This window comes from Balaenoptera musculus, chromosome 8, assembly GCF_009873245.2.
Source record: "Balaenoptera musculus isolate JJ_BM4_2016_0621 chromosome 8, mBalMus1.pri.v3, whole genome shotgun sequence".
NCBI classification, from domain to species: Eukaryota; Metazoa; Chordata; class Mammalia; order Artiodactyla; family Balaenopteridae; genus Balaenoptera; species Balaenoptera musculus.
This window is the reverse complement of record NC_045792.1, coordinates 60,820,370-60,846,900: the sequence shown is the minus strand read 5'-3', so window position 1 is coordinate 60,846,900 and position 26,531 is coordinate 60,820,370. Positions and strand designations below refer to the sequence as shown.

The following is a 26,531-nucleotide window of genomic DNA, read 5'->3' as shown; positions in this document are numbered from 1 at the left end:
TGTCCCCTGCATTGGCAGGTGGATTCTTAACCACTGCGCCACCAGGGAAGCCCCACCCCTAGCTCATCTCTGACCTAGTTCCTCAGTGATTGTTGTTGCTGCTGCTGTTGCTGAGTCTGGTGGTTCTCGAGTCATACTTGTTCTTTTTTGCTATCTCAGGTTGAGCTCTGCAATTACTCCCTTGCTTTGTAGGCTGGATGCCTGGTCCTTTCTGCAACTTTCTTGCACTTTCCTATTGTAGACTGTGCATCCCGTGCTGCCCTCTGGGGAAACACATGCATTCTTGAGGTTCCTGAATCCTTAACTCCTGATCTGTTCCCTTCTGTGTACTGACTTTTTAAAGGCTCTTCATACACGTCGAATCAGCTCTCCAAAAAGGTAGTAATTATTTACTCCTGTTAGTGGTTATGAGTTGCCATTTTGACAGTCCTGCTTTAATATTCCTTTCATATGTTATTAGCCCCAAGTGTTATGTTTTTATTATTGGTGAAGATAGTATTTTCCCCCATGTTTATTGGTTATACTTCTATCATGAATTGACAGTTAATTTTTTAGACCAGTTTTCATTGATGTTCAACTTTTAATTTTTGATTTTAATAAATATCAGCCTATATTACATATTCACCTAATTAATATACCTGCATATGATATAAATGTAATATTAACTATTCTTTTTTCCATACCAATGTGAAGTGATAATTTATGACATGCTAAATTCTTACAAATATCTAGGTCTAGTTACTATCAATTCTGTCCCAGAGATGTCAATTCCTAGGTTAGTACCGCACTATGTTACTAGTAGTAAGGCTCCTCTTATCACCCCCCTTTAATAAAAAGGTATATAACTATTTTAACTTGTTACTTCTACAAAATGAACTTTATAATAACTTGGTGAAATAATCTTCCTAATGAAATATTTGATTAGAATGGTTTAATGTGGGGAGATTGAACATCTCTACAATTATCTTCTCATCCAGAAACATGTTTCCATTTATTCAAGGTATTTTTTGAGGGAAGTGGGGTGTATGTAGTATATCTGAATTCACTTATTAAATTTAAGTTTTTCAATTGATTTTTTTAGGTTGTCCTAATGGTCTACCATATCACCAGCAAATGATTTTCTCCTTTCCAATTTCCATTTATTTTCCTTTTCTTATTATTCCAATTGGCACTTTCAGAGCACTGAATAACTGTGGTGACAGGAATTTTACTTTTTGCCACTACCTTTAGCATGAAGTCCAAACTTCTAAGGTGGCTTACAAGGCCTTTCACGATCTGGCCTTTGAGTTTCCCTCTAACTTCACCTCTGTGTATTCCTGCTCCACTCTTTTCCAGTGCCACATTCCAGTCAGTGAACGTGTTTCCTGATGCCATGCCCTCATCACTCTGTAGCTCTGTACTCCTTGTTTCTTTTTCATCTCTTCTAACATTCCCACACTCCACCACATACAATCTAGCTAATTTTCACTTTCTTCATGTTTCAGCTTAGATACCTGCCTTTGAATGCACATGGTGAAATTCAAATGTTTATTAAGTAAATAGGTTTATGGAAAAAGGCTGGAAGATGTTAACTGGCTGTAACTCTTCTGCAAAAATTAAATGTTAAGTGTACTCTAAAGGGGTTTTCTTCGAATCTAAGTATGTTTAGCTTAGTAAATAGTATATAGATCTTTTAATTTTTGGAAAGCGTAGAGATTTAGGAGTAAAAATAAGTATTTTACTTAGGCCCAAATAGCTAGCTGTTGAGAAAAAAGATAACAAATGAAAATAGTACTTTAATCTTTCAACCAGCCAAAAGAAAAGTATAGCTTATAAAAAAGGTGAACTATTAGACTTAGAATGCCTAAAAGAAGAATGTCATAATCCATTATATTAAACATGTCACTGCTTTGATGAATGACTGAACTATATACCTCAAGAATTTCCTATGTTCAGAGTGTTTTTCTCTTAGGATTCTTCACAAGTTGCCTTATGTTTATATGAATTTCCCTATCAATTATCAATACTTGTATAGGGTTTTGTCTTAATTTAACAGCTTGTGATGTAAAGAATGAACAAATGAACACAGAATAATTTTTCACATTTATTAACTCATCATAGGGGTTCACTCCAGAATATGTTTTCTGCTTTTGGATAACGTATGAACTCTGACAAATGTCACCATCAACATTCATTGGGAATGTCTCCAGTATGAATCTTTGGGGGCAAATTAAGATAAACATCTTGTCTCAAGAACCCTTTGGGATCCTGATGTAGCTTACAGAAAACAGAGGCAGTTCTGGTACACAGAGTATTAGGACACTCTGTTCACCATTTAATGTTTGGGATAAATGACAGCCCAAGGCTATGGATGTCTCTCAAGCCTAGATCCCAAACAGTACTTCAACAAATGCAGATATTGAGAATACATGTAGATTAACAACACATCCACCCACCACTGCAGTTGAAAACCCTCTTCCAATTCCAGTCCCCACTCCGCACCAGGACACCTAAGAATATTACTAGGTGTGAAGTAATTGGCTGTCACTGTGGTCTTCGCCATTAATTCAGAGTCAGTCCTTAGAAGTGTCCTTCTATGGATATATTCTTGTGAGTTCCTGGTTTCTTGTGACCTTCTTATAAGGACTGAAAGTTTGAGTCAAGTCCAAGGGTATTGCTTGGCACCTCCCTAATATCTACTTCATCAATAGATCAGGTGAATATAAGTATTCTATAGGTTCCATTTATGAACTAGGGAAAGATGATGGTAATGGATATCGGAATAATGACAGACAAACACTATCATGTTGATATGTTTAACTCTGAGCCCTTATGAGTTCATTTGAAGCCTGGAAAAGCTCCCTCAGATTTCTATCCAATAACAGATTTATCTCCATATTAATTCAGTCATATCAATTAAAGAATAATCTCCGACAAACATTTTCTTTCATTTACTATATTCACAGGATTCCTTCCAGAATAAATTCATGGACTTTGAATGAGTTCTGACTGAAGATAATGCCACATTCTTCCTGTCATAGGACGTCTCTCAAGTATGAAGTTTTTGGTGTTTAATCAGGTTTGAACTCCTGTTGAAGGTTTTCTCACATTCCTTACATTTGAATGGTTTCTCTCCTGTATGAATCACTTGATGTCGAATAAGTGAGGAGCTCCGGGTGAAGGATTTTCCACAGTTAACACATTCATAGGGATTATTTGCAGAACAGAGTCTTGGATTTTTATTACTGTCTTCAGGCTGACTGAGGGGTTTTACATATTGATTGCCTTCGGAGGCCTTTGCTTCAGTGTGAATTTTTTGATGCTTAGTAAGGTTTGTACGTCGGTTGAAGAATCTTCCACATTCATTGCATTTATAGGGTTTCTCTCCTGTGTGAATGATCTGATGTCGAACAAGAGATGAACTGCGGCTGAAGGCCTTCCCACATTGATAACATTCATAGGAATTCACTGTGGCATGACTTTTTGGGTGCTGAGTATCTGTACTCAAGTTCAAGGCATTCCCATATCCGTTATATTCTGAATGTTGCTTACCTACTGAGTCTAAATTAAATTCGAAGTTAGTTTTAAGCTGATCACACTTTGGGGAACCCTTTCTCATAGGAACTCCCTGTTGTGTGTCAAAAGTTGAGTTAACTGACTTAACATCAAAACTTTTCTTATTTTCACTATATTCAAAGTCTCCCTCCTCAGTGTAGATTGCATTATGAACGAAAGCTTCTTGTGGCAAATTTATGTCCCAGTGTTCCTGGTTCCTATATAACGAATCATCACTTTTCCAGGCATCTAAAGGAGGATGTCCACTTTCAGTCAGTCTTGTCATAATCACTGCATGGGATGATTCTTCTCCAGAAATTCTCTGCTTTGGAACTAAATCCTGATTTTCTGAAATTATCTCTCTGTCTAAAAGTAAATAAAAAAGTCCATGAACTAGAAGGGAAACTGCTTAATTAGGAAAGGGACGCTGAGCCATATACAGGTATAGGCATATTTTATGGGTCTTTAAATACAGAATGGAAATGTGAGGCAAGGTTAGAAAACAAGGATTACAGAAGAAATAAATGGGATAAAAATATTTTTAAAAGGATCAGGAGATCACAAAATATGAGAGCTATTCAAGAATACTAAGGAGAATACACAGAACTTAGGTAAAATATCAGCATATGAACTGGGATGGCATGGCATATCACAGTTCAAGCCACCACTGGTTCGTAACTAGTTTGTGAAAGTTATACCTAATCTTCCTTTCTCTAGCATCCTGTCTCTTTTACCCCAAGCTGTTCCACATAATAGCCCTTCAAAAATACCAATTTAATAATGTCTTCAGGAACATGTCTAAATTTATAGGCCCCATAGCTTAACAGCTAAAAGCAAACTTGCAATCACAGTGCCCCTATTTTCCATACAGAGCAATTATTCCCTGCATTTAACAGAGGCAGAAAGAACTGTAATATATGATAGCAGGGAAACCAGTCTTATCCTGGGCTCAAAATAATCACTCCTGATTCTAACAGTGCTCAGACACGTCTATGTGTTTCCTAGAACTCAAAACTTTACCTATTCTGATTCAGGTTGGGTTCCTCTGTTTTCACCTGCCTTCAGTTTCTCTATTTCATTTGATAAAGTTCCACTTTCCTTCTCAAATTCCTTTTTCACTTAGTTTCTATATAAATATACCCAGTATACTGTATATTCTAGCATTTTTTAAAAAAATTAAATTTAACTGACTTCCTGCTTTCTCCTTTTCCACATAACATCAGATATATCTAATGATTTTATCTTCTATACTTTATTGGTAGCCAAGCAAGACCTTCAGCTTTCCAGTTTCACACAGTCACTAGAACACCTCTACTTGACTATCCCTACTCTCTTCCAAAACTCAACAAATGAGAGACTATCATCTTCCATGTGGAAAGAACTTCCCTCAATGTCCTCATTTTCGTTCAGTGAGTCACTGGCCTTCTAACATTTACACTAGAGTTCATGAAGAGAACTTGAATAACCATTGCTCTTTACCTCTCATATCTAATCTGTCCTTAGGTACTATTACTTTACTTTATGAAATGACTTCTACCTCAAAGCTCTCACTGATACATCCAACTCTGTCAAGTATATACCAATTCAGCCTTCTTTAGTCTAATCTCTACGAGAAATCATTATTTGTCTGTAAAATACCCACACTGGAAACTAGACAATTAAATCAGAATCTCCTAGGATGAAGCCTAGGAATATAATGGAAATATCGATTGTAGCTTTCCTGTCTCTACCTCACCAGTGTATACTGGATGTGTGGGGGCAGATAACTTGTCCATTTAACTCACAGGTTTTCAGAGAGAGAGGAACCTCTTCCAAACCTGGACTTAATTTAGAGGATGAGTTCCTGGACTTCAAGATTGATGCCATAATGAAATGACATCTTAGGAGAGAGTAAATGTAATTAACAAGGGAGAAAACTAAAGTTAATTTGTGGCCAGAGGACAGACTATAACAGATCAGAATTATGGCACTTTCTCTGATACTCTCCTCATAGAGAAGTGGAGTCTATTTTTCTTCCCCTGGAATCTGGGCTGATCCTGCAACTGCTTGGCCAACACAATGTGATAGAAGTGATACTAGGCTATTTCTGGGCCTAGCCTTTATTTTTAAAAAAAAAATTTTTTTTAATTAATTTATTTATTTTTGGCTGCGTTAGGTCTTTGTCACTGTGCTTTCTCTAGTTGCAGTGAGCGGGGGCTACTCTTCATTGTGGTGCACGGGCTTCTCGTTGCGGTGGCTTCTCTTGTTGCGGAGCATGGGCTCTAGGCACATGGGCTTCAGTAGTTGTGGCTCGCGGGCTCTAAAGTACAGGGCTTAGTTGCTCCACGGCATGTGGGATCTTCTCGGATCAGGGATCGAACCTGTGTCCCTTGCATTGGCAGGTGGATTCTTAACCACTGCGCCACCAGGGAAGTCCCTGGGCCTAGCCTTTAAAAGACCCACAGCTTTCAATTCCTCTCAGAACCTTGCTGCCATGCTGTGAGAAGTCTTTGCCTCAGTAGAGGCCACGTATAGGTGTTGTGGTCCACAGGACTAGCTAAGTTCCCAGTGACAGCTAGCACCAACTTCCAACTATGTGATCATAGTTGGAATGGCCAAGTCATCTTGGCCATTCCATCCCAGTCAAGCTCCCAGAACACTGCATCCTCAGCGAACATCATATGGAATGTAAGAATTCCTAAGTCAACTCACTAAATTGTGAGAATTAATAAAATAATTGTTTTAAGTCACTAAGTTTTAGGGTAATTTGTTAGAAATAATAGATGACCAAAACCGTAATTTTGTTCTAGTAGTATTTATTAAATAGCAGAATTCCTAGTTGTATTTCCTTAAGTAAATCTATGTTCTCCTCATATTTGTACAACTCATTTTTCATGCAACTTCCTTACTTCTATTTTTAAAATCACTCTCATGTATTTTGTTATTTTCAAGTCGCTTGGTTCTAATATGTAGAAAAGCTGCTAATATTTTTATTTTATATCTGGCCACCTTAACGAAATTCTAAACAGATATAATCATTCTGATACTGAGTCTCTTGGATTTTCTAAGTAGAAAGTTATCATACACAAATAGCTTTTTCTCTTTTCTATTAATTTTCTCATTTGTTTCATTTATTTTTCTTTCATTAGTTAAAACCTTCAGGTAAATATTAAATAATTATGGTAATAGGCCTAAGAATCTGTTGATTTTAGTGTTAATACCATTGTTTACACATAATATTAACCCATGATTTGTTCTCTTTTTGCTCTAATAGATTTCAAATCACTGGCTTATTCCTGACCACTAATTCCAAACTCATAAACTGTGCTTTATCTATAAGACTGTTCCTGTCTCTAACCTAAAACAAAAATAAACTTTAAACCTTAGCCTATAATCCTAATTCTGGGTCTCTGTCTACTTCTCTCCTGGAGACCAGCCCATGCCAAACCACCTCTGCCTTTCTTTGGCCTAACAATTTCCCCCGACTTCTCAAATCACCTAGTTAGTTAAACTCTCCAAAATCTGGCTTTATATGCTCTATCCAAATTTACCTTATACTGTCTCTAGTAAACTTGGATCACTGATTCTTATTCTAGATCTGAAACATTTGGTGAGCCTTAAAAATATACATGTGTGTAGAAAATCCTAAAGACACTACCAGAAAACTACTAGAGCTCATCAATGAATTCAGTAGAGTTGCAGGATACAAAATTAATACACAGAAATCTGTTGCATTTCTATACACTAACAACAAAAGATCAGAAAGAGAAATTAAGGAAACAATCCCATTTACCATCACATCAAAAAGAATAAAATACCTAAGAGTAAACCTACCTAAGGAGGCAAAAAACCTGTACTCTGAAAACTATAAGATGTTGATGAAAGAAATCAAAGATGACACAAACAGATGGACAGATATACCATGTTCTTGGATTGGAAGAATCAATATTGCCAAAATGACTATACTACCTAAGGCAATCTATAGATTCAATGCAATCTCTATCAAATTACATTTTGTGTAACTGGCATTACACAAACAAACTTATGGTTACCAAAGGAGAAGGGGGAAGGGATAAATTAGGAGTTTGAGATTAATATATACACACTACTATATACATACTGTGAAAATGGCATTTTTCACAGTAGAACAAAACATTTTTTAATTCCTATGGAAACATAAAAGACAATCTTGAGAATAGCCGAAGCAATCTTGAGAAAGAAAAATGGAGCTGGAGGAACCAGGCTCCCTGACTTCAGACTATACTACAAAGCTACAGTGATCACAACAGTATGGTACTGGCACAAAAACAAATACAGATCAGTGAAACAGGATAGAAAGCCCAGAAATAAACCCACACACCTACGGTCAATTAATCTACCATAAAGGAGGCAAGAATATACAATGGAGAAAAGACAGTCTCTTCAATAAGTGGTGCCAGGAAAAATGGACAGGCTACATGTAAAAGAATGAAATTAGAACATTCTCTAACCCCATATACAAAAATAAACTCAAAATGGATTAAAAACCTAAATGTAAAACCAGATACTATAAAACTCCTATAAAAACATAGGCAGAACACTCTGACATAAAATGCAGCAATATCTTTTTGGATCCATCTCCTAGAGTAATGGAAATAAAAACAAAAATAAATAAATGGGACCTAATTAAACTTAAAAGCTTTTACACAGCAAAGGAAACCATAAACAAAACAAAAAGACAACCTACAGAATGGGAAAAAATATTTGCAAATGATGCAACTGATAAGGGATTAATTTTCAAAATATACAGACAGCTCATATATCTCAATATCAAAAAAACAAACAACCCAATCAAAAAATGGGCAGAAGATCTAAACAGACATTTCTCCAAAGAAGACATACAGATGCCCAAAAGGCACATGAAAAGACGCTCAGCATCCCTAATTGTTAGAGAAATGCAAATCAAAACTACAATGAGGTATCACCTTAACACTGGTCAGAACGGCCATCATCAAAAAGTCTATAAATAATAAATGCTGGAGAGGGTGTGGAGAAAAAGGAACCATCCTACATTGTTGGTGGGAATGTAAATTGGTACAGCCACTATGGAGAACAGTATGGAGGTTTCCTTAAAAAACTAAAAATAGAACTACCATATGATCCTGCAATCCCACTCCTGGGCATATATCCACACAAAACCATAATTCAAAAAGATACATGCACCTCAATGTTCATTGCAGCACTATTTACAATAGCCAAGACGTGGAAGCAACCTAAGTGTCCATCAACAGAGGAATGGATAAAAAAGATGTGGTACATATATACAATGGAATATTACTCAGCCATAAAAAAGAATGAAATAATGCCATCTGCAGCAACATGGATGGACCTAGAGATTATCATACTAAATGAAATGAGTCAGAAAGAAAAGGACAAATATCATGATGTCACCCATATGTGGAATCTAAAAAAAAAAAATGATACAAATGAACTTAAATACAAAATAGAAATAGACCTACTGACATAGAAAACAAACTTATGGTTACCAAAGGGGAAGGGGGGAGGGATAAATTAGGAGTTTGAGATTAATATATACACACTACTATATATAAAATAGATAACCAACAAGGACCTACTGTATAGCACAGGGAACTGTACTCAGTATTTTGTAATAACCATTAAGGGAAAAGAATCTGAAAAAGAATATATATATATATATATTTTTTTCCATATATATATGGAATCACTTTGCTGTACACCTGAAACTAACATGACATTGTAAATCAACTATACTTCAATTTTAAAAAATGTGGCAATCTTAAAAAAAATACATGATGCATGTGTGTATTTGTGTGTGTGTATACATGTTCCATGTGGCCAAGTTGGGCTTCTCATAAGCATAGTGATATCAGGGTACTAGAACTAGTGGCTGCTGAATTCCAGGAGAAAGAAGCAGAAGCTGCAAGTCCTATTACAGGCTAGACCTGGAACTGGCACAGTGTCACTTCTGCTACATTTTATTGATCAAAGAATCTAGTGCCAGCTCAGAGTCAAGGGGAGGGAAAACAACATCTACACTTCAATGGAGGGAGTGACAAAGATTTTGTGGCCATCATTAATCCACCAAAATCCATTAACTGGGAAAATAAATGACATTTACTGAAGTAAATTCCAGATTGATTAAGGTATATTATATTTAAATAATGAAGTAGATGGAGCTAGAATAAAATGAAAAAATGTACCTTAGTTTTGGGATGGAAAAATTCTTATGTATAAAATTAACAGATATAAAACAATGGGGGAGATACATGATAACATAAAAAATATGTTTGGCAGGCTCCATGAATAAAATAATTTTTAAAAATGTCTTCAGACACATCTCATTTGCCACAAATATGGTCAATAGTAAGAATTTAACATAAGCTTGTAATATACTAATTAAAAACCTCTAGAATCTTGATAACAGACATAAAAGAACCGTTTACTGAATCACAGATGACCAAAACAAATAATTTTTACTTTTCTCATAATCCAGTATCTATCCATCTATCTATCTGCTTCTTTGGTTCCTAGATATGTGCAAAAGGCGGAGATATAAATGTAGGCAGAAAGAGACATGTTGCCTTCCCTCAAGGAACACAAAGCCTAGGGTGAGACAAAGACTCACAGAGACACATGTAGAGTGTATTTGTGATAAATGGTAAGAGGAAAAGAATATGGTGCTATGGGAGTATATAATAGAAAAAACTAACCTAGTCAAGAAAGGCTTCCCTGAGGAGATATGGACCTATTTGAGATCTGAAGGAATAGGAGTCAACTAGGCAAAGATAGGAGGAAGAGCATTAAGTAAAGAAACAACATGCACAGAGGTCCTGTGATGGGAGAGGGCAAGCCACACTCAAGGGACAACAGAAATATGTTCCCTATGGAAGTGCTTTTTCTCTACTGAACCCCAACACCTATCAGAGTGCACAGGGCACAGTAGATGCTAATACATATTTGATGCTGGCTGACTGAGAGTAGATCAGTGTGGTTTGAGTGCAAAAAGGATGTACTGTGAGATGAGGTTGGAGAAGTAGGTAGGGACAAGTGTGTTGTGAAGTAAGCAAAACTGAATTCAGTACAGAGGTTTCAGCAAGTACATGATAAACCATGATCTCCATGACTGCAGTGTGGTTCAAACACTGGAGTTGTGGAGGGGAGACAAAGCTAAGAGGGAAGCCAAGATCTTGTATTAAGACAAGAGGCTATGGTGATAGTTCAGGTGAGAGATGACAGGACATGGACTACAGTAGTGGCATTGCAGATAGAGAAGTAGATTCATTTAAGAGATATTTAGGATAAAAAACAAGTATTAGATAGGTGAAGGAGAAGAGGCTGTCAAGGATAATACTTAAACTATACTTGTATAACTGGATGGATGGCACCTCATCCAGGTAGGGAACAATGGAAGAATACTGGGAAGGAAAAAGATCACTTGGGTTTTATGAAATTTAAGGCATCTTTGAGACATCCAAAAGAAATGTCATGTGTATATAAATTTTATTTCGGAGCTGAAGCCTGAGCTGGGGATATGAACTTGTAAGCTGCTATAAATGTGTGATAATTGAAGCTGCAGTTGTAGATGGAAGAAAATACAGAGTCAAAAGAGAAGACAGGATGAGATCAAATGTTGACAAACTGAAATGTATTAGATAGGCAGAGAAGGACAGGTCTGCAGTAGACAGAGACAGACTAGCCAGAAAGAGAAGAAGAAACTCAGGAGTATTACAGGAACCTAGGAGGGTTTTCAGAACGAGCAGCAGTTAACAGCGTCACTTGCTGTTGAGAAGTCAAATGAGATAAGGAATTAAAAAGTGTCCCCTGGAGCTCGCTCCAATAAAGTCATGAGTGACTTGAACAAGAACTGTTTAAGATTAGTATTTCGGGTAAGAGCTCAACAGGAACGGGTTGAGGAATAAAAGGTGAGGAAAAGAGAAAAGCAAGTATAAAACACCCGGAGAAGTCTGGCTATAAAGAGGTAAGAAACAGAGTATTAGAAGAGGGTATAGGGTTGAGAGAGAAAGTTAAAAAATTAATAATGACCTGAAAATGTTAAAAAGCTAATGGGAGAATGAGGCAGAAATGGTGAAAATATAAGTTAAAAAAAGCATGGAGAAATGGGGTCGAAAGGATAATCAGGGAGAGGATTTACCTTATGAAAGAAGAAATGGAGTCAATTGCCTAACAAATTAAGATTTCAGGTAAATAATACCCAGTGTTTGCTCGGGTGATAACAGAGATATAATAACTAAAGTGATAGTAACACTCTCATTATTAGTGAGTATGAGTTGGTAGTAGACAACATAGTTCTTTTGTAGACAATATAACCTAATGTAACAAGACAGTTAATATAGTTATACCCTTTGGGATGAAGTTTCTCTTCTAAGAAGGAATCCTGTGAAAGGAATCAGATATGCCTGAAAACCTGGCAACAAACTACATGTCCAACAGTTGGGGTGGGGAATGGTTAATTATTATACATGCATGTGAGGGGCTGTCATATGCGAATAAGAAACCACATTTTCATAGACTAATTAAATGGGTATTTGTTCATGATATCACATGAGGTGAGAAGAGCAGAACACATAATGACACATTCTCAATGATCCAGTTTTGGAGAAAAATATTTACAAGCCATAGGCACACATCATCACAAAGAAAATGGCTTAAGAAAACAAACCACGATGTTAATACTGCATAGCTCTGGGTAGTGAGGTAACAGGGTGAGTTATATTCCTCTTCATACTTTATTTACTAAAATTTATATTAAGCACACAACAATTTCTAATCTCTCACAAACAAAATGTTAATAAGAATATAGAGATTACAATGAAGGTAGGAAGGCACAAGTTAAGGAGGTCTTACAGTAAAAGAAGGAAAAATGGAAGATTACTGGAGTCACCCTAGTATAAAGCAGTTCCTTTTCTTTAAAAGAGAGAATATGATTTAATGTTAGGTTGGCTAACATTTGCTTATATAACACCACATGCCAGAGGCTGTTCTAAGTGTGCTACACATATCAACTCATTTAATCCTCACAGTAACATGGAGGTAAACACTGTTACATTACAGAAGAGGAAACTTGGCAGGGAGGCTGCCCCAGGCAACTCTGCCTGTGTTAAGAGTCTGTGTTCCTCCTCCTACACCGTTGGTGGGAATGTAAACTGGTGCAGCCACTATGGAGAACAGTATGGAGGTTCCTTAAAAAACTAAAAATAGAGTTGCCATATGATCCAGCAATCCTACTCCTGGGTATATATCCATACAAAACTATAATTCAAAAAGATACATGCACCTCAATGTTCATGGCAGCACTATTTACAATAGCCAAGACATGGAAACAACCTAAATGTCCATTGACGGGTGAACGGATAAAGATGTGGTACATATATACAATGGAATATTACTCAGCTCTAAAAATAATGAAATAATGCCAGTTGCAGCAACATGGGTGGACCTAGAGATTATCACACTAAGTAAATCAAAAAAAAAAAAGACAAATATCATATAGTATCACTTACATGTGGAATCTAAAACATGACACAAATGAACTTATCTACGAAACAGAAACAGACTCACAGACATAGAGAACAAAATTGTTGTTGCCAAGGGGGAGGGAGGAGCAGAGGGATGGATTGGGAGTTTGGGATTAGCAAATGCAAACTATTATATATAGAATGGATAAATAACAAGGGCCTACTGTATAGCACAGGCAGCCATATTCAATATCCTATAATAAGCCATAATGGAAAAGAATATGAAAAAGAATATATATATATACATACACACACTTATATATATATATATGCATAACTGAATCACTTTGCTGTACACCAGAAACTTAACACAACATTGTAAACCAACTATACTTCAATTAAAAAAAAAAAAAAAGAGTTTGTGTTCCTAACCCACACCACTTTTTTGCCTGTCCATATAAGAAAAGGAATCTGTGAACAAAAAGCAATGACTTTTCTTCTTCAAAGTTTAGCTGGTTTGCTGTCACCTTCCAACCAACAACTCGAACCCTGGGTTGTACATTATCTGTGTATTTAATGAACAGAAGCTTCTTAAAAATGCCTCAGATCTACCTGTTGCTTACCAAAAACAGTTGTTCTTAGAATTTCTTGCTCCATTATCCAACTTTTTTCCTTACTCTCCAACCTGGAGGTCTCAGCTGGTTTGGAAAGTAGATACTCTGTACATGGGGAAAAGGAAAACAAACAAATAAACAAACACATTTCAGACATTTTTATAGGGAAGAGAATCCCATCCCAAAGTAGTAGTCTAAGAGCTGATAAAAGGTAAGGCCAGTGGACCTGTGTATTTCTAGCTCTACATCAGAAAGGACTTTCAGTCACATACAGCAAGAAAATCTGCTATTGTGCCCAGAAGTTATTACGAAACCTAAACTGAAACCCAAATGCCCTCAACCACTTCAACAGTAGTTTTTAACAGTAGATGAAGAGACTACTAAAGGGCAGATGAGGTAAATACGCAGACGCCACCTTTATGCAATGAATTCAGGTTCCTATAGTTCTCCAGCATCACATCCCTGTACAGGTTCTTTACAGCAGGGTCCAGTTGCCCCCACTCTTCCTCGCTGAATTCCACAACCACATCTTTGAATGTCACTGGTTCCTAAAACATTAAGTTCCTTCTTAATCAAAGGTCTCAAAAATATTACTAGAGGAGAAATGAATTTGGAAAGAACAGGGTAGGTGGCGAGAATATCCAAAAAAAAATTGATAGGACAATGTTTGGAGTTCTAAGTGACAAAAATCAAGTTACCTTAGGGGCCTATCAACTTGGTACTCTTTGAGGGCTGGGAAAGGAAAATGAAGGGCTGTCCTAACTCTAGATTAGCTTACATTTTAACTGAGGAGAAAAACCGGTTGGAATAATTGTGCAACAAAAAATTACTATAGAGTACAAATAATTTACACAGAAAGAGTTCAGAATAGGAAGAGTTTAAGGCAGATTGGAGGGAAATTTATAATGAAAATGTAGGCTCTCCTAGCAGAACAGGGAGCATCTCTAACTGAGAAACACTGTTGGCTAATGCCTCATCCTTCAGGTCTCAGAGCCCAATGTCACTTTGTCAGATAGGCCTTTTCTGATTACCCAACAAAGTAGCCATCTTCCTAATCAGTCTGTTTCTTTATTTTCTCCCTAACAATTATTACCATCTGCAATTATCTTATTTGCTTGTGTTTGTCTACTTCTAGTAGTATGTAATCTCCACAGAGGTAGGCATTTTGTTTCATTTACTGTCATATTCCCAGCCCTTAGAAATGTTAGGCACTGCATAAATACTGGTTATAAGGGCCTTCATCCCGCCAGCTGTTGCGCTTTTCTGTCCAGCATTCTCAACCTTGTCCTTATAGTTACCTTCAATCACACTGAAACACACAAATCCTTCCTCTACCTCAGAGCCAGTCTTTGTGAATAAGCTGTCTACATGTGTTCTGCCTACTTCCTCACTTTTCCTCTTTCCTCAACCCTCTGCAACCTGGCTTCTATTCCCATGCATGCTTGTATCTCCATGATGTTAAGAGAATAGACACTACTCAGGCTGCACTTTTCTGAACTTTTAAAGGATTTCTCCTTGAAATATGGTCATTCTTTGCTTTCACAGTGACATCATATTTTCCTGGTTTTCCTCTACCACTTTGGTCCTTTCATTTCAGTATCCTTTGAGGTTTCTTCTGCTCCTGCCTATTAAATGATATTGCTCAGGATTCTGCCCTTGGCTTCCTTCACTTTTAATTCTAAACATTCCCTGGGTAGGCCCTATGTCTATACCTTCAATTATCATCTACAATCTCAAGGGCATAGATGCACAGAGAATATACAAAAATTAAATATTTTCCAAAAAGTGTATCATCAACTAAAATAGATCCAACGTCCAGCGTATCATCAACTAAAATAGTCATGTTCTTAGATGGAACTATGTTTGGCAAAAGTTCACAGACCTACAAAAAAAAGCAGAGCGTTACAATAGAGTGGAATCCTAATTTACCTGGGATTTGCCTGTTAGTGAGTCAGCTTCCATTTTTTCTTTCTTGATGCTCCCCTTCTGGAGTAGGGCAGAATCCTTGCAGGTTATAGCTGAGGAAGATGAAGGAAAACATTAGGGAGACAAGTTTTTCCTTGGAGAAACTTTTAATAATTATAGTACTTTTAACATGCTACTTCAGAAGTTTGAAATTTAATGATGTCAGGCTCTACCAGCAACCAGAATCTCCAGGAGTGGGGCCCAGATCTTATATTTTTAAAAAGCTCTAAAAGTGATTTGCATATTCTACGAGGGGTCAAGAACTACTTGATCAGAGAGGCCAAAATAATATTTTGATGCCTCACCTGTGGTTATAGCAGATCCAAAAAAAAAACTTTGATCTTGTCAAAACTAAATCCTAACTAAGGCTTAGCCACCACAGGCTGTAATTTACTGGGAGCTAAGAATATTTTACCCAACCAATCACTTTCTCAAAGACATTGGGGATTAATCTACTCAAGGATTCTTTTCCTCTAAGTCGCTCTGTGTATACTACACACAGACTTAGGCAGTCTGGTCACCTTGGACTACTGAGTCTTCCAGGACATAAAGATCTGAGCAGCAACCGATTCTCTTCTCCAGCCCTTTGGTGAGACGTATACCCAAGGGCTACTCCCTAATGTTTCTCCAAGATTCATTAATTACACCACTAATCCTCAAATGCCAGACTATGGGCCAATACTGGTCTGTGAAGAAGTTTTCATTAATTCAGGGTGAAATAAGAAAAAGTAGAAACAATGCAGGAAATATTTACATTTTATAAATAAAGGCAGGATTTGAAAAAAAAATCCAAATTTCTCAGCAACATGCCATTTGAATACTGCCACAAGATTACAGTCTGTTAACTTTACTCAGGCCTATAACACTTTGTGAAACCTCAGTTTCCTCAGTCCCATAACCCCTAGAACAGTCAATACCACATTTTCTTCTAATATGATTTTTTTAATTTTTAAATTAATTTTTATTGGAGTACAGTTACTTTACAATGTTGTGTTAGTTTCTGCTGTACAGCAAAGTGAATCAGCTATACATATACATATATCCCCTCTTTTTTGGATTTCCTTCCCATTTAGGTCACCACAGAGCACTGAGTAGAGTTCCCTGTGCTATACAGTAGGTTCTCATTAGTTATCTATTTTATACATAGTAGAATATCACATTGTTTCTTATTCTTGTCATTCTTGGAAATATGCAAGATATCTTGAAAAGATGCAAAAGCCTTCAATCAGCCATCCCTTTTTTATTGCTCTGAGTATTGTTTCCTTCCCGTAACTCTTCTTTCCTGCTGACTTCCTTCCTGAACCTTTACAGTTGTGTTGTCTGAAACTCTCATGCCATTCAAAGAAAAATTCCTATACATTCCCTAGCTCTTTATAAAATATTCTTTCTCCCTTCTAATCTAAAATGGATCTTGGCCACCATCAAAGCCACCTCTTCTCATCCTCCAATACTATGGTCTTGGTAGTTGTTTTGATATATTCATACTTCTCCATTCCCATTTCCTCATAAAGATTTTTCTACGCTCATACAAAAATTTTTTCATAGTGGTTCATGCCATTTAGCTAGGGCCTTCTTGATGTTGTAATACACTAAGCTATTGCAAATTCATTTATTCAGACCGTATTTACTGAGTACCTCCCATGTGTGAGGCACACAAATGCCTGCCCTCAGGGAGCCTATAGTCTGTTGTGAATGACAGGCATTAAATAAGTAATTGTACTAGGTCAGTAAAAACTTTACTTAGCTAACGTTGCTTTCCACACCAAATCATAATCTTTTCAACAACCCAGCCTGAAGACCCTTGACAACCTTATTTCTAACAACCATCAGCAATCAAGCTACTTCCTTTTTCATACTGGGGTCCTTATATACTTAGGATTGTTCTACTCTGAGAACAAACTTGAATGAATCAATCCCTAACTATATTTTCCTATCCTTTCAACTTTCCTATCCTTTCATCAAGGTTCCACCATAGTACATTGCTTCTTTAATTTTCTCCCAGTCTATCATCCCTCTTGTGAAGTCACTTTCTTTTCTACGCAGCTTGGATTTTATGGTAAATCACTTGCAGATTTACTCTTTTCAGACTTCAAATTCCTTGAACACTGATCCTTTATATCTAACATCCAATCTTAGCTTGATGCAGTAATCTCTTTTACATTACCTTTTTAAAAAACTGAGGTAAAATTCACATAACAAAAAATTCACCATATTAACCATTCTAAAGTACACAATTCATGGGTTTTAGTATATTCATAGTGTTGTGCAACCGTCACCACTATCTAATTCCAGAACATACTCATTACCCCCAAAAGTAACCCCATACCCCTTAAGGAGTCACCTCCCATTCCCCTTCCCTCCATGCTGTCTCTTTGGATTTGCCTATTCTGGGCATTCCATGTAAATTCAGTCATATGGTATGTGACCTTTTTTGTCTGACTTCTTTAAAGTAGCATATTTTGAAGGTTCATCCATGTTGTAGCATGTGTCAGTTCTTTGTTCCTCTTAATGGTTGAATAATACGCCACTGTATGAATATCAATTTGTTTATCCATTCATCAGTTGATGAACTTTTGGATTGCTTCCATTTGTTTGGTTATTATGAATAATGCTGCTATGAACATTCATATACAAATTTGTCAAACGCTTTTTCTGCATCAACTGAGATGATCATGTGATTTTTCCCTTCATTGTATTGGTATGGTGTATAATGTTGATTTTCACATTTGAACCATCCTTGTATTTCTGGGATAAATCCCTAATGGTCATGGTGTATAATCCTCTTAATATGCTGCTGGGTTTGGTTCACTAGTTTTCTTTTCTTGTAATGCCTCTCTCTGGCTTTGGCATCAGATTAAAACTCCCAACATAGAATAGGTTAGGAAGTATTCCTGCCTTTTCTATTTTTTAGAAGAGTCTGAGAAAGTTTGGTGTTAATTATTGTTTTAATGTTTGGTAGAATTCATCAGTGAAGCCATGTTGTCCTTGGGTTTACTTTGTTGAAATTTTAAAAATTACTGATTCAGCCTCTTTAGTTGTTACAGATGAGTTGAGTCAGTTTGGTAGTTTTGGGAATTTTTCTATTTCATCTAAGTTTTCACAGCATTCTCTTATAATCTTTTTGATTTATGCAAGGTCAGTAGTAATATCCCTACCTTTATTCCTGATTTTAATTATTTTGGTCTTCTCTCTTTTTTGCTTGGTCATTGTAGCTAAAGTTTTATCAATGTTGTTGATGTTTTCAACATTTTTTGGAATTTATAAAGTCTATATTCTTTGTTGTGTGTGCCCACTTAAGTCTGTTTCCTTAACTTGGTGGTTAGCTAGCGATTCCAGAGATTTCCTTAAATGCTTGAAACCAGAAAAACAAAAATCATTTCCTAGCCTTTGCAGATGGGCTGTCTGCATCAGGAAATGTCTTCAATACTTAGCCAGATAGTTTTCACCCCTGCCTTAGTCTTCATTTCCTGCTCGAGCAGAGCCTGAAGACCAGCCAGAGGTGAGAATCAGGGAATTCTCAGGTCTTTCTGAACATGTACCCAGCCTTCTAGATCTCTAAGAATATGTAGAAGCTTTCAAATCCCTTACTCTCTAAAGCACCTTTCCTCCCATCTTTTTGTTTAGTCTGTGTTTGTCCCAACTGTTTATTTGCTGTCCCAGGTAGCAGTGGCTAAAACATTTTTCATTAAATGTTTCTGACAAATGCTAGCCAGGTGGCCATTTCAGCCCTGAGAGGTCTAAGGTAGGTAAAATATGGGCAAACCCTTTAAGTGGGTTCTTCAGGGATCCATGGCACGTTAAAAGAAAGCAAAAGCCTTTCTCGGTCCTGTATTACCCTGAAACCTCTCATTTTCTTCCCAAACTTCTCAAGAATAGTCTATAATGATTATCACATTCCCACCTCATACTTCATATTTTTTTGACCCATGTGATAGGCAGAATAGCCCCCTGAAATGTCCATGCCCTAATCCTTGGATACATGGCAAAAGGGACGCAGCAAGGGAATTCCCTGGAGGTCCAGTGGTTAGGACTCAGCACTTTCACTGCCAGGGCCAGGGTTCAATCTCTGGTTGGGGAACTAAGACCCCACAAGCCTCATGGCACGGCCAAAAAAAAAAGGGACTCAGCAATATTAAAGTTAAAGATCCTTGAGATGAAGAAATCATCCTGGGGACTTCCCTGGTGGTGCAGTGGTTAAGAATCTGCCTGCCAATGCAGGGGACACGGGTTCGAGCCCTGGTCTGGGAAGATCCCACATGCCGCAGAGCAACTAAGCCTGCGCGCCACAACTACTGAGCCTGCGCTCTAGAGCCTGCGAGCCACAGCTACTGAAGCCCGTGCACTCCAGGGCCCGCGAGCCACAACTACTCAGCCCACGTGCTGCAACTACTGCAGCCATACACCTAGAGTCTGTGCTCCGCAACAAGAGAAGCCACCGCAATGAGAAGCCCGAGCACCACAACGAAGAGTAGCCCCTGCTCGCTGCAACTAGAGAAAGGCCGTGTGCAGCAACAAAGACCCGATGCAGCCAAAAATTAAAAATTAAAAAAAAAAAATCATCCTGGATTATCTGGGTGGTCTCAATCAAATTACATTCATCTTGAAAAGTGGAGAACTTTTCCCAGCTGTGGTCAGTGAGACAGAGAGAGTGAAAGAGTGAGTGTGAGCATGTGCATGTATGCCAGCACACACCATGACAATAGAATGGAGTGTCAGAGAGATGGCAGTGTGAAAAGGGCTTGGCTCACCATTGCCAGCTTTGAAGATGGGGGAAAGGGAGCATGAGGCCCAGAAAGAAATGAATTCCTGTTGATGCCTTGATTTTAGCCCAGGGAGACCCATGTTGGACCACTGATCTAATCAACAATTTCAATAAATTATTTTCAATACTCATCTTAACAGGACCTTTTTGTTGCAACATTGTTGAACACTCCCTTCTTGAAGATTTCTTTTTTCTTAGCTCAAGATACCAATCTTTCCTGCTTCTTTGCTTTCTAGATTACTCCTTTCTAGCTTGCTTCCCTGAGTTTTCTTATTTTGCTCAGTACTTCATTTTATTTCCTTTTTGGATAAGGACTAAATATAATCCCAATACCAGTATCATCACTGTCTCTAATCAATAATGCCTAGTCAAATATCCAGTCAATTGCCTCATGTCTTATAAGGTTCACACATTCACATGATCAATTACACATCTTTTATGTTTCTTTTAATCTCTAAATCCCTCTTCCATAGCCCCTCCCTACTCCCTTACAATTATTTTTAGAAACTGGATTGTCTTGCAGTTTCCCACAGATTGGATTTTAGTAATGGCATTCCCATGGTATAGTTTAACATGTTCCTCTACTCTCTATTTTCTATAATTGGTAGTTAGATCTATGCCAGCTCTTAAATACTGGTTCTTCCTAAGGATTTGTATTTTTCCTACTTCTGTTCATACCTATACATTTCCATATTTTTCTTTCTTGATTTTAGCCCAGAGAGACCCACTGATCTACAAACCTGTAGGACTATACATTCATATTGTTTTAAGCAACAAAGTTTATGGTAATGTGTTACAGCAGCAACAGAAATTGCTATACTTCTGAACACTAAAGCCATATTTTTAACTATATATTAGATTATTCACTGTGGTTGTCCCACAAAGACCTCAAATCCAACATGCCACATAATTAATATATCAATCTCCTCACCAACAAAAACTGTTACTTACGCTCCATTCATGCAAGCCAGAACATTTATCCCATTCACACCTAATATGTAAACCCTTTAGGTTCAAACTCCTCTGTTTTCCCAAATGCTTCCTCATTCTCTAACACCTGATCTACTACAATACTTCCTAACTGTTTTTCCTATTTTCAGAGCTCTCAGGGCTATCCTTTACTGCAGAAGTTGATAAACTTTTTCTGTAAAGATCCAGATTGTAAATATTTTATTTAGGCTTTGCAGGCAATACAGTCTCTGCTATAACTAATCAAGTCTAGTCATAGTATGAAAGCAGCTGTAGACAAAATGTAAATGAATGGGGTGTGGCTGTGTTCCAATAAAACTTTATTTCCAAAAATATTTGGCCTGTGGTCATAGTTTGCTGATCCCTGCTCTACACTGAAGCCAACACAGTATTTTTGAAAGGTAAATCAAATTATTTTACTCCCCTACTCAATCTGTGAGATCTCAGTTCAGCCTTCCTAATATAGTAAAGTTCTTCAGGATCTGGCCCTTGACACCTTCTAGCTTCAGAAAAAGTTCTTATGCTAAGTGAAATAAGTCAGATAGAGGAAGACAAATACTCTATGATATCACTTACATGTGGAATCAAAAAAATAGAACTAGTGAATATAACAAAAAATAAACAGATTCACAGATATAGAGAACAAACTAGTGGTTACCAGTGGGAAGAGGGAAGGGGGGAGAGACAATATAGGGAAAGAGGATTAAGAGGTATAAAATATTATGTATAAAATAAGCTATAAGGATATATGGTACAACACAGGGAATATAGCCAATATTTTATGACTATAAATGGAGAATAACCTTTAAAAATTATGAATCACTATGTTATATACCTATAACATATAAATACTGTACATCAACTATGCATCCATAAAAAATTTTTTGTAAAAGATAATTTTTCTTCATATGGGAAGGGTCAACTATTCTACCTCCAATTTTCTATATTCTCACCTTCATCCTTAAGCATATCAGTCACATCCTCTATGAGGCTCACCACTTCCTTGCTGTTCTTTGGATGTTGTAAATTCACCCAAGTCCTGACTTCTTCAGGGAGAATTGTCAGGAATTGTTCCAGTACCAATAGCTCTAGGATCTGCTTCTTTGTGTGAATTTCTGGTCTCAGCCACTGAAGACAGAGCTCCCAGAGTTGGCTCAGGGCTTCATGAGGCCCAGACACTTCCAAATACTGGAAATGTCTGAACTTTAGACGAGAGGCTTCACAGTCATCTGTCTCCACGACTGGGATAGATTCCTGCTGCCAAGACACATCTGCTCTCAGGACCTCACTTTGTTCACGAGGAGCCAGGTTTTGAGGTTTTGAGATAGCCGTCAACTTGTTCAAAGGCTGCATCTTCCTACACAGAGCTCCCACTGCAGTTCAGATTTGTCTTATCAGAAGATTCCAATAATTCTCATGCTTGGGCTAAGCACTTGTGTACTATATACATATATACGCAGTGAGAAAAGTTTCAGGAGCTTCAGACGAAGAGCCAATATTCAGGCACCCAAGAGACTGAAAAAAAGACATAAATATGACCTACAGATAATGAACATGGATAGGTCAAAAAGTGCATTCCCGGACTATAACAATCAAAAGTTTTAATTTGTTAGGATTCGCTATGAGCCAGTCTGCAATGCCCATCAATCAGGGAGGTCTTAGGCTCAACAAAACATTTAAACCTTGCAGGACTACCACAGCTCATATTTGGCACCTAGGTTACTAAGAAGGCTATTGGACAGAAAACAAAGCTTGCTAACAGAGGAGTAACTGGAATTTTTCTTCAGTGGCAGTTCTCACAGAGTATAGCTCGAGTGCAAGGAGGTGTGGACCATGTAGGTTGGGCAGAAAGCATCTTGACTCAAAAGCCTTCTACAGGAGCTGATATCTCACAACTCTACGAGTGCAGCTCTCAGGGTTCCCCAAAGAGTGTGCCAGATTATGAGTCACTACATTCAGGGAAGTTCAGATCCAGCTTTCTATCTGATTTACAGTTCTCCCAGTCCAGATGCAATTTACCATTCAGGAGTCATTTTTATTATAAGTCTCTAGGCCAGTGGTTCTTTTTCCATAGCATTGTGCTTGTACAGTTACAATATCGTTTCTAATTTCTCTGAAGATTCTAATTTGAGTTTTCTGTTTCCTAAATTCCCTTTGATTCTGTGGTCAGGGTTTCTATTTATCTTGGTTTTTAGACATCTGGTATTCCCTAGTTTTCTGCTCATATTTAAGAATCAAGTGTTAGGTTGATTATTCCAGATCATCATATGAATTTCTACTTCTTCTGTATCAGTAGATTGGTTTCCTAATGTGTGTCTACCCTGAATGGGAGACTTACCAAGAGCCATGTGAATATCAGTGAGACACACACATTGACAGACTTTGATTTAGGGTGAGTGGAGGAGCAGGCTGTCAAGTTGTGGGCTCCCCACACAACAGAGTGAAAAGGTTTTACTATGAAATGTCAACACCTAACCTAAAAGCCTTCGTTCTCCTCAGATGGTTTATTCAATTTATTTAGGGAAGAACTTTTTGTGGGAGGAAGGCACTGGAGCTAAACTGCTTCTCTATGTAGGTGGGAAGAGGGCTGGGAGGTTGGGGAGATGACTGGAATAGGTGTTTCACAGGTAACCCTTCACTCGATTCCTATGTTCTATTTAACTCTCACTGCCATACTCTGTTGAAACAGCTTAAGATTCACATAGGCAGATGGGTTTCCACCTCCTAGCATATTCTAAGTTGTGACCTTTTCTACACTGCTTCTGTAAACCATATTTTCACTTTCTGTCTTGTAGAAATGTATTGACACCATTTATATACTCATTAGTATCCCCATTACATGGGGACACAGGGCAAAGTGGAACAACTGAGGGAACATTCTGAGATCCAACACAAACCTTCTCCAAAGCTTAAGGAAAGTACACGTTCATTACCAAAAAAAAAAAAAAAAAAAAAGAAAGTTCCAAAGTGCTTAAGAGGTATCATTCACTGAGTTCCAGCAGAACAATGAACTATGGGCCCAGATACTTTCAGAGTTAACATACAGGGAGAAAGAAGAAAAATAAGTTCACAGATCACATATTAAAAACAAAACAAAAAACCAAGTAAGCATTAAAAAAAAAAAAAAAGCAGATTTAACAACAAGAATATCCATTGTAACAATAAATGCACTCGGTAAAAATTTAAACTCAACTATGTAAAAAATTAAGAGACATCCAAAACAAAAGAACTCCAAAGCTTAAAGCAATGATAGAAAAAATAACAAGCAAATGTAAACAACAATAATATGCAGGGATACACTGAATTAAGATGTATATTGAATTAAAAGCACAAATGAATAAAATTAGACAAAGAGGAAACTTTAAATGACTGAAGGTACAACTCATAATGAAATATGACTGCTACTAAGTATATCAAATAACACAGTGAAATATATTTATAGCAAAACCCTCAGAAAACAAGAGATGCAAGCAACAATAACACAACAGAAATGGGAGGCTAAGGCAACTTTCTCAGTCCTTAACAAGTAAGCTAAAATTGATAGTATAGAGGACATGAAAAACATGCTTAGCCTGATATATAAAACCATATAGAATGTAGTTTCTATTCAAGCACTTATGAGAATGCTTACATAAGCTGCTATTTATTAAGCTACCAAAAACCTCAATAAATAAAAAGTAAATAAAAGTGGTACAAACCACATTTATTACCAGAATGAAAACGAGATCTTAACATCAAGTAGAAATAGAAAAAAATCTCAACTACTTTGAAATTTAACTTTTGCTTCTAAAAAACAACTCAAATTAAAAACACTAAAAACACTGCACTTCAAAATCTAACAGCTCGAGTTCTACTGTTAAGCAATAGCAAAGCCTTATATATATAATTAACCAAGAATGAGATGAATTAAACGTTCAACTCAAAGTGAGAAAAAGCAACAAAATATACTAGGAGTTTATAGGTTAAAAATTAATAAATTACTCAGTATAAATAATTATAGAGCTAGGAAGACAGGTTAGAGATGTTCAGGATGATATGTTAGCACTTAAGATTTCAAAAGAGGAACAGTCTGGGTGATAAATGGTCCAAGGTATGACTGTGACTGAGAATAGCTTAAGTGGTCTGTAAGTGACCACCAATGGAATAAACAAAGTCAAGAACTGTTAAAGTTTAAACTCTAAAGTACTAAACAGACACCTTTAAGGATGATGGTAGGACTCAGAATGAAGATTTAAGACGCTGAGCCAATACCAATGGAAGGAAGGGCTCAGTAAGGCGCAGGTGACAGGAATCTGGAGAGTTAGATCAAATAACCAGCTGACACAAGTTCATAGGATTTTACAGCGTCAAGGAACTTGAACAGGCACTAATTATGGGGAAAAGGTAGTACCTGTGAAAAAGAGTTGTTTTAATCAAATAGGTCATAGGCAGAGCAGTAGCCTGAGGTAAGGAGAATCTTTCGCCTTCCGAGATTAGCTTGTAAAAAGGAGCATAAAGCAGTGTGCAAATGAGCATCTGAAATAAAGAGGTTTTAGTGGGACAGCACGGCAAGTTGGAATGAACTTTTCTCCATTTTTTTTCGCAGTCGATTGATCCAGTCACACTGGATCGGGAATCCATATCAGTCATTCCAAAACCAGCTGAGCAAGATATATTTAGCAGATTAAACGCCTGGAGACTGCCCCCACCACAGAATGGAAGAGGAGACAGCAGACCTGGATCTGGAACCTAACCGTCCTGTTTCCCACCCCAGCCCTCTTTACCTCTCCTCTCTCACGCACTAACTTCCTACCACAGCCCACGCCTCCATCTCTGTCAGCTCGCGCCCTCCTCCAGCTTCTCCCGCAGAGACTGCAGAGCACAGAGTTGGAATCCAGGTAACAGCGAACAAGCCGAGGAGACCGCGTGGACGCACTCAAGCAGGATTCCCAATTCCACGCACCCGCGTCCTGACCGCCCGCTGACCCGCGTGATACCTGCAAACACCGCTCCCAGCCAGGGATGGGTTCAGTCACACCCAGGAGCCAGTTCAGAGGAGCCGCAGAAGTCGTCCTCCCAGCCCGGGGAGGGAGCTTGCGTTAGTAATCACGCCACAACTAAGCAGCGCGGGCCACACCCGCCCCTTACACGCCAGCGCCGGCTCATTATCTACTAAATGCCAAGACGCCGGCCGGCGCACTCCCGCGCAAGCGCACCAGCCGTGGAAGCCCC

General features: G+C 37.7%; 1 protein-coding gene across 3 annotated transcripts; it reads right to left on the bottom strand.

Moving 5' to 3' along the window:
* Positions 1 to 2,515: 2,515 nt before the first annotated feature.
* Positions 2,516 to 26,531, bottom strand: ZNF215 (zinc finger protein 215). Of its 3 annotated transcripts, XM_036862171.1 has the most exons (6): positions 26,297 to 26,531; positions 22,274 to 22,835; positions 15,554 to 15,642; positions 14,040 to 14,172; positions 13,634 to 13,729; positions 2,516 to 3,900 (listed from the first exon to the last, which is right to left on the bottom strand). In XM_036862171.1, the coding sequence occupies exons 2-6, from the start codon at positions 22,671 to 22,673 to the stop codon at positions 3,029 to 3,031; spliced, it is 1,590 nt and encodes a 529-aa protein (XP_036718066.1). In that variant the 5' UTR covers positions 22,674 to 22,835; positions 26,297 to 26,531; the 3' UTR covers positions 2,516 to 3,028. The 3 variants fall into 3 exon arrangements, with proteins under 3 accessions (XP_036718066.1, XP_036718069.1, XP_036718067.1); XM_036862174.1 differs by lacking the exons at positions 14,040 to 14,172; positions 22,274 to 22,835 and having other exon boundaries at positions 26,297 to 26,462; XM_036862172.1 differs by lacking the exons at positions 14,040 to 14,172; positions 26,297 to 26,531 and having other exon boundaries at positions 22,274 to 22,325.

Excerpts from the sequence above, each read along its gene's own strand:
- ZNF215 (XM_036862171.1), bottom strand. The coding sequence starts at position 22,673 with ATGCAGCCTTTGAACAAGTTGACGGCTATCTCAAAACCTCAAAACCTG. Across the intron at positions 14,173-15,553 it reads CACTAACAGGCAAATCCCAG|GAACCAGTGACATTCAAAGA; the intron begins GTAAATTAGGAT and ends TTAATGTTTTAG. Across the intron at positions 13,730-14,039 it reads CCTGAATTCATTGCATAAAG|AGTATCTACTTTCCAAACCA; the intron begins GTGGCGTCTGCG and ends CCCCATGTACAG.